We start from the raw sequence: 14,125 nt of genomic DNA, 5'->3' as shown, positions 1-14,125 counted from the left end.
ATCACTTTACATCATTCCCACCTGCGTTACATTGATCCCGCAGCTCTGTAGCTGAACTGGGGAAGGGGAGCACTTGATTGCCTTACAAACCCAGGCCGTGCGGGCGTCTAAGCACCGTTCCCACTCTTATGACTGTGAATGTGTGGCTCCGGGCAGCCTTGTAAAGACTTCATATCAAGGCAACTCTAGTTTTCGACCCGAAAATTAAGGCCCGAGGATGCAAGGGTCCATGTGGTTACTCTCTTCTGAGGCACATTGCTACACATGCTCGTCAAACCCTCTTCTATGGCTTTCTGCTCAGCACTGTTGATTTCGCTCCGCACAGCCCTTTAATATTTTACATCACAGATCGTAAATGCAGACAAATGAGAATCCTTTCTTCGTGCATCGCGGAACTATAGGAGCCACAGAATTATCTGCCACTTCATTTTTGTTCCCGCCATTTAGGAAACATCGTCATTTAAGCCATCTGTGATTGTGCTGCCAGGCATTTTGTTGACTGTGGCGGGTTGTCTGACAATGGGATAAAATGGTGAATCGGGGATGGCGTTGTGTCGTCAGGATATATTCACCATCCAGATTCTTATTTCTGCCTGCATTTTGCTCATACATAACTTGTGTTGTTGCTACAGCTCTGATAGACTGTCAGGGGACTTTGCTGACAGCGCTGCACTGGTGAGTGAGGCTGCATGGGGGAGTTTGTGTGCGTTTGTGTGTGCTGGTGTATGGGAGGCTTGTGGTTGTTTGTGTTGCTGAGTGAAAAAGAAGATCAGCCAGACAGTGAGAGAGAGAGAGAGAGCAGTGAGAGAAAGACACGACTAAAAAGAGAGTGGGAGTATATTTGGTGAGGTTACCGTATCTCAAAATGGAAGTCAGGAGAAAGACTTTTATTATGAGACTTCATTCAAAGAATAATTATCATTTAAATAATAATTCTCAAAGATTTAAGTTTTAAATGTAATTTTCTGTGCAGTGCCTCTCTAGCTCCAGGTCAGGTGGCTGTACTGTAGCTTATACAATTGTATAATAGAACCTTTTTCATAAATTATTTTTTTAAACAATTCTTTAGATGGACTGACAAAAACCTACAAAGGTTTTATAGTTTGACTCGTGAAGACCCCGACTGGCACAATCAGTTTGATGAGCTAACATAATCTGGTGTTTGGACATTATTCTCGCACACTTTCTTCCCTTTCAATTTACAAATATTTTTATTGGATTTTTTTTGCCAGCATCTTCTACAAGTGACTGTGTGTATAGTATGCCCGTCTGTCTCCATGCAGCATGAACACCTGCAACTGAATCCAACACAAACCTGCAACTCATTACAACGCAAACGGCAAAAAGTGGCACACACGTAGTACAGCACTTAAAAAGTAAATGCACGCCTTTGCACAGGAAGGCAAAGTGCGGATACACATGCACGCACGACACACCACTCATGGACAGACACAATGCACACGCACACATGATGCACACGATACAGGTAGAAGAAGCCTGCTGTTTCAAACTTTAATTCGAAGACACCTGGGTGTGATTTACTACTACAGTAGTAGGCCTATGAGTCCAAATGAAATAGATACATCTGTTTATGCTGCAGTAGGCTTTTTTCCCGATCACAACTGAGTGTACAAATGGAACCAAATGGACCCTGAGCTCCACTCCCCACTCTCAATTTATGAATATTCAATGAACACCTGGCAAACGTAGTCTAATCAAATCTCACTGGAACAAATGGTGTTTGAGACTTGGTTGGGGATGAAAGAGGGTGAGGTGATGACACAGAGATATTCTATCCAGATGTTAAGTATTTATTTAGCGACCATCTGTTTTGGCGACTAGGACTGGCGCTTGGGACTGCTTCCGACCTATTCCAAACAATTTCACGATGTGAACCTGTGTTTATAACAGCTAAACATGACAAACAGAACATTAATCAACATTAGATTGTGACGTCCTATTCTGTCGAAGGGGAGAGGGAGGGAGATTGAACGAATCAATTAAGTTACGTTGTGCTTCTCAGGCTTTACGTGTGCTCTCCTGGAGAGCCTTGGAGATGGCCATGACGTTATGCTGCGGTGCCAGTCGCACTGTGCCACCAGCACGGCTCAGGGGTAGAGTGGCTGGATGGTAACTGCAAGGTTGCCAGCTCGAACCTGGGCTCCCCCAGAGTTACTGTCGAAGTGTCCTTGAGCAAGACTCTGAACCCCTAATTGCTCCCGATGTGCTAGTTGGTGCCTTGCATGGTTTCAGCTGCCATCGGTGTATGAATGTGTGTGTGAATGGGTGAATGTAATGCACAATCTCTGTAAAGCGCCTTGGATGAAGGCGCTATATAAATGCACCATTTACCCTTTACCAGCACTGTAATGAGCCTTCCCTGATGTAGACATGCAATGTTGACATTACAGTGGCGGATATGCATAAAAAAGCTGGTGAACTTGCAATTAATAGAAGGAAAAAAAGACACAAATTCATATTTTCTTCATTACCGGTACAGTATGTACTATTTTGCCTGCATGGAACCGATCCGCTATCTCGTGTAGCCAGTACATACATAAGAGTATTCAACTTTCAACTTTAACTATTGCAGCAGCATATAATAGTAATAACAGTAACATGTAAACAGTATATATCGTATATACAACAACAGCATAGTATATACAGTACAACTAACAGTTATGTTAGTATGTTACTTATATAATCAGGGCTGTCAAACTGTTTTCTCATTCCCATACAGTATGAGATTCATATTTCCATTCACACAAAAAGAGAAAACTAATTTTGTGTGAACGGAAATATGAATCTCTCTCGTTCTTACACCATTGACCAATGTGATTTGAGCCACTGCCTAGGTACTGTAAACCGTGCAGCCTGTCTGGCAATAACTGACTCTTCCCCCATCCAGATAAGACCACGCACAGGTTCTCTTTCCATCACGTTTGGATCTATCAGCATCCAATAACAGAGCGACGACTAGAGTGGGTGGAATTATAGGACGTATGGGACGTCATTCTGCACGTAATTAATACATTATGTAACTAAATCAATTTACACATTTTTACAGATTATGTGGCTGATGACTAACACTATAGACCTTTGTCTTATTCTTTGTGGACCTTTGTATTTGAGTACCCCCTGCTCTAGTTCATATATAGCTGAATGAAATAAGTGAACCTAACGATCTACAGGTGCTCAAAAGTTCTGCTCTTTTGTGATTTGGGTATGAGGGAAGTGGAATATACAATTGTTCTTTTTTTTTGTAATTAAGTTAGATGTTATCTAGTACTTTGTTTAGGCACAATTAGTAGCATTAGGTCTTGTTTGATTTATGACTTCCATCTCTTTCTTCCCCTTTATTCAGAGAATGTAGAAAATAATATGTAAAAGGCACACAGAAGAGAAAAAAAGTTTTCTTGTGATGGGTTGTTCTTTTTCATTAGACCCACCTTTTTAATCCACCAGCTGTATTGATTGCACTGTTGTGTCAAACTGCAAACCCATCAATTGTGCAGCCTCCAAACTAGAAGCCTATGTATGTCAAGTTCTGTCAACCCCAGATCTAGTGTTGTAGTCGAGACCACCTAAAGCGAGACCAAGACAAGACCAAGACCTAGGAGGGTCGAGACCAAGACCAAGACCAATACCGATGCGAGCCTATGGGGCCGAGACCAAGACCAAGACCAAGACCTAGGAGGGTCGAGACCGAGACCAAGACCAAGACCGCTGCTAGCCTAGGGGGCCGAGACCAAGACCAAGACCAAGACCTGGAGGGTCGAGACCAAGACCAAGACCAAGACCGATGCGAGCCTAGGGGGCAGAGACCAAGACCAAGACCAGGAGGGTCGAGACCGAGACCAAGACTGCCGCGAGGCGAGACCGAGTCAAGACCAAGACTATTTTTCCCTCTTATTTGATAGGTAGTATTATTAGGTACAGATAACAATCTTGATCTGAAACACTTCCCCCAAATTAAACCATGTGCATTGCGCATGCACTGAATTAACCTGTGAACTGTGACCTCACCTGTCACACTGTCCGTCACTGTCAGTTTGACAGTTTCCGACCAAAACCTTTCAGATTAATGGCTATGGGCGTATGGCTCACCTTCAAATTAAAACAATAGTTAATTAGTTGGTTTTGGTTGCTGCTGTTTGAGCCTTTTAGTAAATAAATCGGTAGTGAACCAACAATGTCAATGAGGCATGCATGCACGTTATACAACAAAGGATTTGCACATGATCGTTTTTATTATAGCCTGGCCCTGACAAGACATGATCACATAAGGTGGACGATGGATGGATTTTACTTTAGGTATAGATGTAACTAGCCCTGAAACATGACTCTCGTATAATCATCATGGCAGTCATGTTTCAGGGCTAAGATGTAACGTCAGGTAGGTGGTGGTTCTTTACTCTTCTCATGATGAAACTAAACCGAGGCGATGCTTCATAGTTCATACATATGTCGCGGTCGCGCTGCAGTGCAACGCGTTGTGAGTTGTAGATTGGCTATTTTCAGATCAGTATTCAGATCACCGCTCAACCTCGTTTATTAAAACGACTACAGGCTACAAGTTACAAGTTACAACACAACACACATTATTAAAAAAACCCGGAAAGCTTGCAGTCTTGCACTGTTGGTAGAATATATTGAAATGTAAATGCCAGGCTGTAGCCTATGCCGGGCGCTGCATGCGTATTGCCGTGCGTAACTCTCCGCCTCCCGGCCGACACTTTATTTATTTATGCCCATTGCCTGAGACTGATATAATTTCATGATAGAATGATCATAATAACATCAACATGTGCTCTTCTTTGGACCTGTATGAACGTCATGCAGCGCTGTTCCCCTTAACAGCTGTCTTTAATTAATTAATGTGAATGGTCTCCTCTCACCCTCTCAGTCCTTGCGATCGGGTTGATATAATAGAACGTTTTGCATCTCGTCTCGAGTGGTCTCGGTGGGGGAAGAGACCCGAGACAATAAGTCCGAGACCGAGACAAGACCAAGACAAATGAGGCGCGAGACCGAGACGAGACCACAAGACAAAAAAAGGCGAGAAGCGCGAGACCGAGACAAGACCAAGACAAATGAGAGGCGAGACCGAGACGAGACCACAAGACAAAAAAAGGCGAGAAGCGCGAGACCGAGACAAGACCGAGACCACGAAAATTTGGTCTCGAGACCGGTCTCGAGACGAGACCATGTCTCGAGAACTACAACACTACCCAGATCTATAGCAGAACATATGACCTTACTGAGCCAGGGTGGAAACAGATATGATCCTCAGCATTTTATATCCTGGATAAGCTTCTTTTTGCCAACTTGGTCTGTGAATACCACTTGGCACTATCAAGAAATACTGGCAAGCTGCCTCCCAGTTTACAGTTCTTTTCTTTTCCAGCCACCAAAGAATCCATTTTATCTTAGTTGTCAGTCCACGGACTCAGGTGCTGTCTCACTTTGTTACGTTAGACGACAAAAGCGGCCAGCTCTGTGTTATCAAGGGAAAGTACATTTATTTAGAGTCCTGAGCCGAGATGGATTCTGGGTTTCTGAATCCTGGGGGATGTAAGCACCTTATTTCACTTCATGTGTGTGCATGCTGTGAATGTGTGCAGCACTGTCATCTAAAAAAATGCCTTTAACCACTTAAACCCCAGAGTCCGCTTTAGCTGAAAATAGGAGATAGACCTGCTCACCACTCGTTATGTTGTGGTGACGCGTTGTGATCGGCTATTTTCAGCGAAAGCTTTCTCCACAATTACAGAAAACAATTTAGTAGATGATGATCCCTGAGGGACACTCAACCATAATAGAGTTTAAGTGGTGAAAGCTCCATATACAGTATGTACAGTATTTGATCACACTGACAACCGACTGAATCTGCCTGATTGTTGAGAAAAGGTGTTGCTGAGGTAGCAAAAACTATCTGCATATTGGAGGGAGACAGTAGAGCGTGCTGCGTCTGTTTTACACAAACATTTCCCATTCAAGTCAATGGGTAATATTTATGCACAAATAAATTAATATCAATTAAACTATACAATATATGTCACATTCCGTGACCTGTTCTGCATTTTGCATGCGTTTCTTGGTTTTTAGTTATTTAGTGTTTTACTTTACTGCACAACAGTGACCGGCATGAGGACACGCATCGCAAACTACCGCGGGGACCCCCGTGCCGAACTCCGCGGGGACACCCCTTCTCCACAGCCCCCCCACGCAGACTATCGCGGACCCCCGCTCTGACCTCCACGGGGACCCCCACGCCGACCTCCGCAGGGGTCCACGGTATTCTGCGCGGAGGTCTGCGGGTAAGGGGGGTCCCCGCGGAGGTCAGAGTGGGGGTCTGCGATAGTCATGTTATGGTTTAAACCTTTAAGGGAAGATGGTCAGCTTATTTCAGACCTCGCTGCGTGACAGCCTAATTGATCTGACCTGACCTATAGGCTACTTCTGCACAGCTGGAATGATGCAATGAATTACTTGAGAGCAGTGTATCCAACAATATAGGCTATGCACATTTTAAATTTATTAAAACATAACACGTAATTGTATTTTTTCACATGAGATTTGAGCCTTGTAGATGAAAATGTAGGCTACTCAGTTTTGGTTATTTTATACACTCTTTACCAAGATATATGAATATGTCTGAGGAGAATGTAATGTCCCTATGCTGTGCTGTGGAAATCGCTTGGTGAAAACACTATTTTCGTGCTCGGACACAGCCAGCCAGGGACCCAGGGACACAGCCAGGCAGCCATGCAGGGACACACATAGCTGTCTATAGGAGTGGTTGCACCACTCAAAAAAAGGGCAACCACACTACAAAGTGTGACAATTACTATAGTCTGGTTGTCCTGTTAGGGCAACCATACTAATAACACATGCAGAAGGCTCGCAATGCATTTTGAGCTTTCGGTGCATGACACTGTCATACAACTTATCAATATGGCTTTAATATCGCAGTGAGTGCTGGCTTGCTAGCTTTTCTCTACCAACCTGAGCTTGTAGATGAGATGAGACAGTAACAGGAACTGACTCATCTGCTACAGCAACATAATATCCTCTAGCCTCGCTTGATATTCATTGCCTAAGTTATTGCCTTCATCCTATTTCTTGTAAATGTTTCTTATATCAATATACTAATGCCAGATGATGACAAGCTCTTTAAAAGGTGCGCTGCCCTTTCTCTCACTCGCTCAGTTCATCCACACAAAATGCATAGGTGCAGTGCCAAGTCTGAGATCTGCTATTTGAATGACAAATACATAGACGGAAATGTAGCCTATGGGAGTATAGTTTTTGATCAACAATGCATTATTGGAATGACAGATTAATACCCCCGGAACTCAAAATCCAGGGTTATTCATAAGAGTCGGACACCCACCCCTGATGACACCCAAGGTGTTCAAGTGTGTGTCATGGGGACAGTGTACACAGCAGCACATGGTAACCAAGCTACCATAGCTGCCAAGACAAAATCCACTATGTGAGTGATGAGCCAGGGGGAGAACATCACTCTGTGCTTTATTAAAGATGACATCTATAATATGAGCTCAGGCCTTTCCTGATGAAAAGTTACCAAAATATATTATTCCAACAGAAGAATAGCACTTTGAACAGGGCTTGTGTTGTAAAAGGTCATGATTGTGCAGACAATCTAAGACACTTCACCAATAGGGCCTAGAAGGCCTGATGGATGGTCTTGTATTGTGTGATAAAACACTGGAATGATTTTGTACTGGGGGACTATTGTTCTCAGTTTCCTCTGACTGAACGATATGCAAATGGTTGTTTTCTGCTTAGACAAATATTAGGTGTTTTTGTCGAGCATTGCTCGAGGGGGGGGTGGCTTTGGGTACGATTTGATTTCATGTCGATTTTGATAGCATTACATCAATTTACTAGAGCTCCCAGCGTAATATTAGAAGAAGTGACATTAACCTTCTATGCACTCTGTGTTGCTGCTCAGCCTTTTACAATTGTGGCACACAACACACATTTAATAATACAGCACAATCCGACAAGTCTGGCAACGGATTAGTGGCGGTAACAACATCATTAAAAGACCAAAAAGTGGTTTCATTACACACTCACTATAAGATCATGATGTTAATCATGTTACTAAACAAATTATTTTGTGACCGGTGTTACAAACTTGTTTTCTATTTACACACATTCAGTCATTTAATCCCTCAACTGACTTCTTTACGGCTTCAGAGTTCCCCATTAGCTCCTCCAGCCTTACTCGCTGCGACACTGTTCCATATACCTAAAGCACTTAGGATTCTGAAGTGATCATGCAGAAGTAATACTTTGAATAACCCAACCACATTTCATGTCACAGCCTCATGCACATCTGTGATTTTGTACAGAGCAGTTATTGGCGAATTATTTCATGACCTTGGGAATTGGGTGGAAACACAGATGCCTATAATTTCCACAAAGACAAACACATCAACGCAACGTGTGAATCAGAATCAATCTTTGTCACATCACATTACAAGAAACATGGGTGACATTCTTGGTTGTGCAGGCGCATCATTGCAGTTAAAAGAGAGAAAAACAAAGTGTGTAGTACATGACTAATCTACATGATACAATACTGTATGTATGCATAATACAATTAAATGCCTCAACATGAGTTCCCCCCCAGCTTTTTATCAGCCCTTACTCTGGGCTAAAATAAGTCATTTACTGTGCTCAGTTGATAAACTAAGGTATAATTCAACAAGTACATTGTTTTAGATGCCTACAGAATTATGAGGTGTTATGAGGGTAACTATTCACTTCTTGAAAATCATATTAAATGTATTAAAAGGGCTTTGTTATTTTCTTTAGACGAATATATGAAGATATAAGAGTGACAAGTAGCAAGTGGATTAGTGATAATCATTCCATAACTTGGTGTGAAACAAATTAATGTTGCTGCTCATTAATTCAAATCTCACAATTTCACTAATTGTATTAATATGTTTATGGGGATGTGAGGGGATTGTTAAGCATGCAGTGCTATTCCATCACCCTTGTTTTCTAATATTTCTGCCAAATATACACCATAATGTGGAACAAACACAAGCATGCACAAACACATGCTTTTACAACTGGACAAATGACTGGAAGATAGTAAATAGATAATCTTAATTAGGTTTTGTGCTTTTGTTTAGTAGTCTTGAAAGCATGCAATTAAGGGCTTTCAGCAAGGATTTTCGAACTCGCCTCAGCTTAGAAACAGCTGAGAAATTCCGGAGAACATAGGCTTCATGTGTAAATGTTGGTGCTTTGGATTAAATCTATCTTTGTTGTTTAAGAAAGCATTAACTTTCCTAGGAAATATTAGTGTGAGCTTAATCTCCTACCCTACTACTGTATCTGCAGTCAGCACCCCTGTGATTTGCCTCCTCAGTAATTTAACTATTATAATCTTTTATCTGCTGTAGTGACTAACCATGGTTAAGGTGTGGACTGAATTGCTAAGTAGCTGGATTTTGGATGTGTACGGTGCTGTACATTTAAAGCTATATGAAATATCTTGGGCATTTTAAACAGAGCCTTTGCCTCAATATTGAAAGGGATCTGTCATTTATGTGCATCAAATGACACAAATAGGTGTTTTCTATGGCTGCTTGATTCAGTCCCTTGAGTAATGATTATCAGTAAGTGCAACAGTTCTGTATGCATAAATACAAATATGACACTTGAAACAAATGTATACAGCAGTGACAGCACAAAGTCAAGGAAATACATAATTTAAGTATACACACTGCATTAAAATAGCTGAATGCCCCCATTCAACTATACTTTAATGCAGTGTGTACCGTAGTTCAAATTATGTATTGTATACATGGCAAATGATTAAGCAGCACATTTGCTTCTTTAGAATGTCTGGAACTTACTCATAATTGTCATTTTTGCTCTCGGAAAATCAATTAAGCATTTTATATAAGCAGCTGCCTCGGTAATACTGTAAGTACTAATTTATTGATGTAGTTTTGTTTGCAGTTTGTTTAGTCAAAAGATCACACCTGTGTGAAGTGAGGGGCGCTCTTATCATTGTACATCATCATGACGAAAAATAGACACTGTCTATTTGCTCAGAATTCTCCATTCATTGTCAATGGGAATTTAATGTTTGTGTATCACAAAGTTTGTGGACACACACACACAAAAGCTGGATATAGGAGGGGCTAGCTCCCCTCAAAAATAGGAACACCCATTGTTGAAGCTAAGGGCACCAGGCCATGAATCTAATTGAATCAGGCCTGTCTCATTTTTGTGTTTTTAATGATTTAAGTGAAGATAGACAGTGAAGAGGGAGAGGGAGAGAGACAGGGAGAGACACACACACGTAGCAAAGGTCCTCAGGAACGGGACTCGAACCTGCAACACATTAGAGCCTAGGTGCCTGGACCAAGTAGGCCAGCGGTCCGAGCCAGGCCAAAACAACGTCTTACTTCTTGTGCACCCTAACCCTAACCCTTACTTCTTCTGCACTCACAAGACAATGTCATGTCATTTGCCACAGTTAATTTGCAGTAAACAATTCATCCGTTCAAGTAAAATTTCTTCTGTGCATTGTTTGCGTGTGTCTTTGACAGGGATGACATGCCAAGCCAGGACATCTTACACTGAGGACGAGGTTCTGTGGGGTCACCGCTTCTACCCCGTCATCTCCTTAGAGGAGGGCTTCTTCAAGGTGGACTACTCACAGTTCCATGCCACGTTCGAGGTGCCCACGCCGCCTAACAGTGTTAAAGAACACGAGGAGGCATTGCTCCTCTCCTCCCCCCTCATGGCTCCGTCCCTGTGCAACAGCTCCCTGGACTGCCTGGAGACCTTGGAGGACAACGAGAGTGCCACCAAGCTCCCCACTAAGCTGCAGAAGATGCACGGGGGCCGCGAAGGTATGCCCAAGAAGCTGCTGAGGATGAGCTCCACCACCTCGGAGATGACGTACAGTTTCGGAGACCTGCCCATGAAGCTGCAACGTATCAGCTCGGTGCCCGGGGTCTCCGACGACAAGCAGGCCGGCAAGGCCTCCAGGATCTGCACGGAGCCCATGAGCAAGTCAGTGGCAGACTTACCTCCCAAGCTGCAGCGAATGGCGGCGGGTGGAGGGGGCAGAATGGATGGACACCTGCCACCTAAACTCAGAAAGATGAATTCCGATCGCTTCACGTAAAACAGGCTGAATATTTTATCTCACCCCTAAACCCTTGTACCATTCCCAATTTATTAATGGACAATATTCTTTTATCAAAAGAAATGTAGAATATAAATAATGTGCACATACACCTTATATAAAGTAGGGTGATGGAATACAGCACACATGTTCCTGGATGTAAGCGTACATGCTATGATGAGAGACCTGATTTTTGGCAGGATGTACAACTAGCACAATCTGACATGTAAGAAAACACCTAGCGCATGTAGAACAGAGTTTCACTAATTTCTGGCATGACATTTATTGATATATTATTTTACAAAGATTATTTCTATAGTGAATTTTACTGACAGTGAACAGTTGCACAAAGCCATATGGTTTATGATGCTGAAAACCTACATTACATGGTTCTAATTTGGTGGCGAAGGGCACATACGTTTGTTTTGAGTTGATTGCTTTTGTTGTTTAATGTAAAATTGTGGCAATGTTATGTTGATTGCATGCTACTCTTATTGAATTAGCTAGACAAAGGTAATAGACAAAGATGTTTAGCCTTAACTATATTACCTTGTTTCCATTTCCATGTTTGTTCACAGCTGTATTTCTTTGGTATTTCATGTATAGAATATTTTACCATGTGAGATTTTAAGAGATTATTAGTTGTTTGAGCATATGCTGCTGGATGATGCATTTTATATTGGCATTATTCATGTGGCATATTGGAAATGGGCACAATATTGAGCAGCTTTCACTCACTTAAAGTAGCACTTAAGTTGAAAACATCAATATCTGGGCCTGCCTTATTATAAGCACAAAACAATCCTTATAGCTATTTAACATTCCATAGGTATTTTGTCAATACTTTACTAGTTACTACAGCTGCTCTTCACTCAACTTGACTTACAGTAGGCTTACAGTACATGGTCACTATACTACAAAAAGGATCATCGATACTTACATTTTATTGTGTTGAAGTTTCAACTTAAGTGTTACTGTAATCATAGATTTAGAGGTGGGGCTATAATATTAGGAGTAGTCACCACATTTGGCTTAACCACTTAAACCCTATATACTGCGAAAATACCTGATTTTAGATCTGTCCTATGTGATGTTAACTAATTATAACATGCCCAGAACAGGGACGCTAGGGTTCATGTGGTTAAGAGTTCATATTCTCCCTCCAATGTAATGAAAGCAATAATGTTATGACTATAATCTTTATATAGCCACAGGGTCTATCACAGCCCCCTATTCATTGTTTTCCGAATTCATGCCATGAAATCTGGTTTCTCTTTAAAGGCATCAGACATTGTATGATACTCGACCTCTTCAGGAATAAAGATCTAAGAGAAATATTTAACATCTTGCTACTTTTACTAAATGTAATGCATGCCCCCACAACTCTTATGAATGTTAAAATGGAACGAATAAGCCTAATAATATACATAGGGCACTGTCAAAATGATGAAATTACCAACCAAATTGAGGTGATTTCTCCATTTATTGTCTAGGGCTCAGCATATATATATATTCACTGAAATAAAATACAATTTTGAGTGATTACAATCACCATTTCCTTAACAAGTATTTTCTGATGGAAACCCATGAATTCCAATATCGCGGTGCCCTTACGTATGTACTGTACAAAGCACATGTGCAGATACTCTCCAGCAGTTGTGATGGTGTGTGTGTGTGTGTGTGTGTGTGTGCGTGTGTCTGCGCGTGCATGCTTGTGTGCACAGATTATGCAAGTAAAAAGCATCCTACACATTGTTAATGACAGTGGCACTGAGAGATCCCTTTCTTCTGCTGTCTCCAACTCCACTATTTTGATCATCGCTCCCCCAACCATGGGAGGTAATCAAACCTCACAGTGCACTCTTAGTCAGTGTCATAAAAAGCCTGCATGATGATGGCATTATCCATTCAAGTTTTGAAGACCTGTATGTAATGCTTAATTTACTATACACCATCGCACGACAGTATAAGTCAGGCTTAAATCCTTTTAGTGTACCTTAACTTAGCTCTTCCCCAGAGACAATCTACCTTTATTGCCAAAGCGATCTTTACTCCAGATAGCAGTTTGCTTTTCTCCTCTGAGAGGAGTGGTGCCTTTCGAGGAGCACCGAAAATTCATCTGAACAGAAATAGCATTTCACAATAACTGCTCTAATTGACTCACGGCTGCAAGACTACACAGAGACGGAGACGATGTGGGAAGAGTGTTGTGGTGGAAACTTGTTCTTTAGAGTTTGAAGACTCATTAGCATTTTGGTGAAAATAAACAACTAAATAAAACATTTGAGGGATGTTCTTTGTCAAACTTCTTGAATATGGCATTGAATTATGGCATTGTCCAGACAGCAATTTATCATACTATAATTCTAACAATGTCTGAATGATTTGAACCATTAATGATTAATAATGAATTTATTAGTGAATTAAAAATGCAGAAATGGGTATTGTACTGTAAATATGACATGAATATGAATGCAAAGTAGTGGTTTATGTGTGGACAGGCTAGCTTTTCGTGTTGTGCATGGTGAGATGTGTGCAAACGGTGTGCTTTGGTAGGAGAAGACGGACAAAGGATGCAACATTTATTAGTGAATTAAAAACACACCGAGCGCAAGGGGGGGCAAATACCTCACAACGGGTAAGGGCTAGTAATTATAATTCCACTTGGTTTTCATAACTGCTAAAGTGGCAGTCGTTCAGTGCATGTTGACCTAAGATGAGTGGCTGTTTGCACAACCCACTGTCCTTTGGTTGTGACAGGTAAAGTGACAGGTAAACAGACATTTTATTAATGCTAAATATAAAGCCGTTGCAGTAGTTTACTGTCCCAAACAAGTGTTTTAGGACAGATATGGGTCTATTCCTGACATCTAGCAGAAAAGAAGCGCTCCATATAATCTCTGCCACAAAGCACTTGAATGGGTATAGGGTATG

At 41.7% G+C, this 14,125-nt stretch overlaps 1 protein-coding gene across 1 annotated transcript in view; it reads left to right on the top strand.

Annotated features, from left to right (window-relative positions):
- Positions 1 to 12,447, top strand: part of kcnj3a (potassium inwardly rectifying channel subfamily J member 3a) — a 33,498-nt gene extending 21,051 nt beyond the window's left edge. The window contains exon 3 of the mRNA XM_080784981.1: positions 10,608 to 12,447. Within this exon, the coding sequence (XP_080641107.1) occupies positions 10,608 to 11,191 (584 nt within the window). The 3' untranslated portion in view covers positions 11,192 to 12,447. The remainder of the gene's footprint in view (positions 1 to 10,607) is intronic.
- Positions 12,448 to 14,125: the final 1,678 nt, after the last annotated feature.

The sequence above is a fragment of the Protomyctophum bolini genome (genome assembly GCF_963924005.1).
Source record: "Protomyctophum bolini genome assembly, chromosome: 16".
NCBI lineage: Eukaryota > Metazoa > Chordata > Actinopteri > Myctophiformes > Myctophidae > Protomyctophum > Protomyctophum bolini.
The sequence above is the reverse complement of the archived record's forward strand: the minus strand, read 5'-3'. Positions and strand labels throughout refer to the sequence as shown.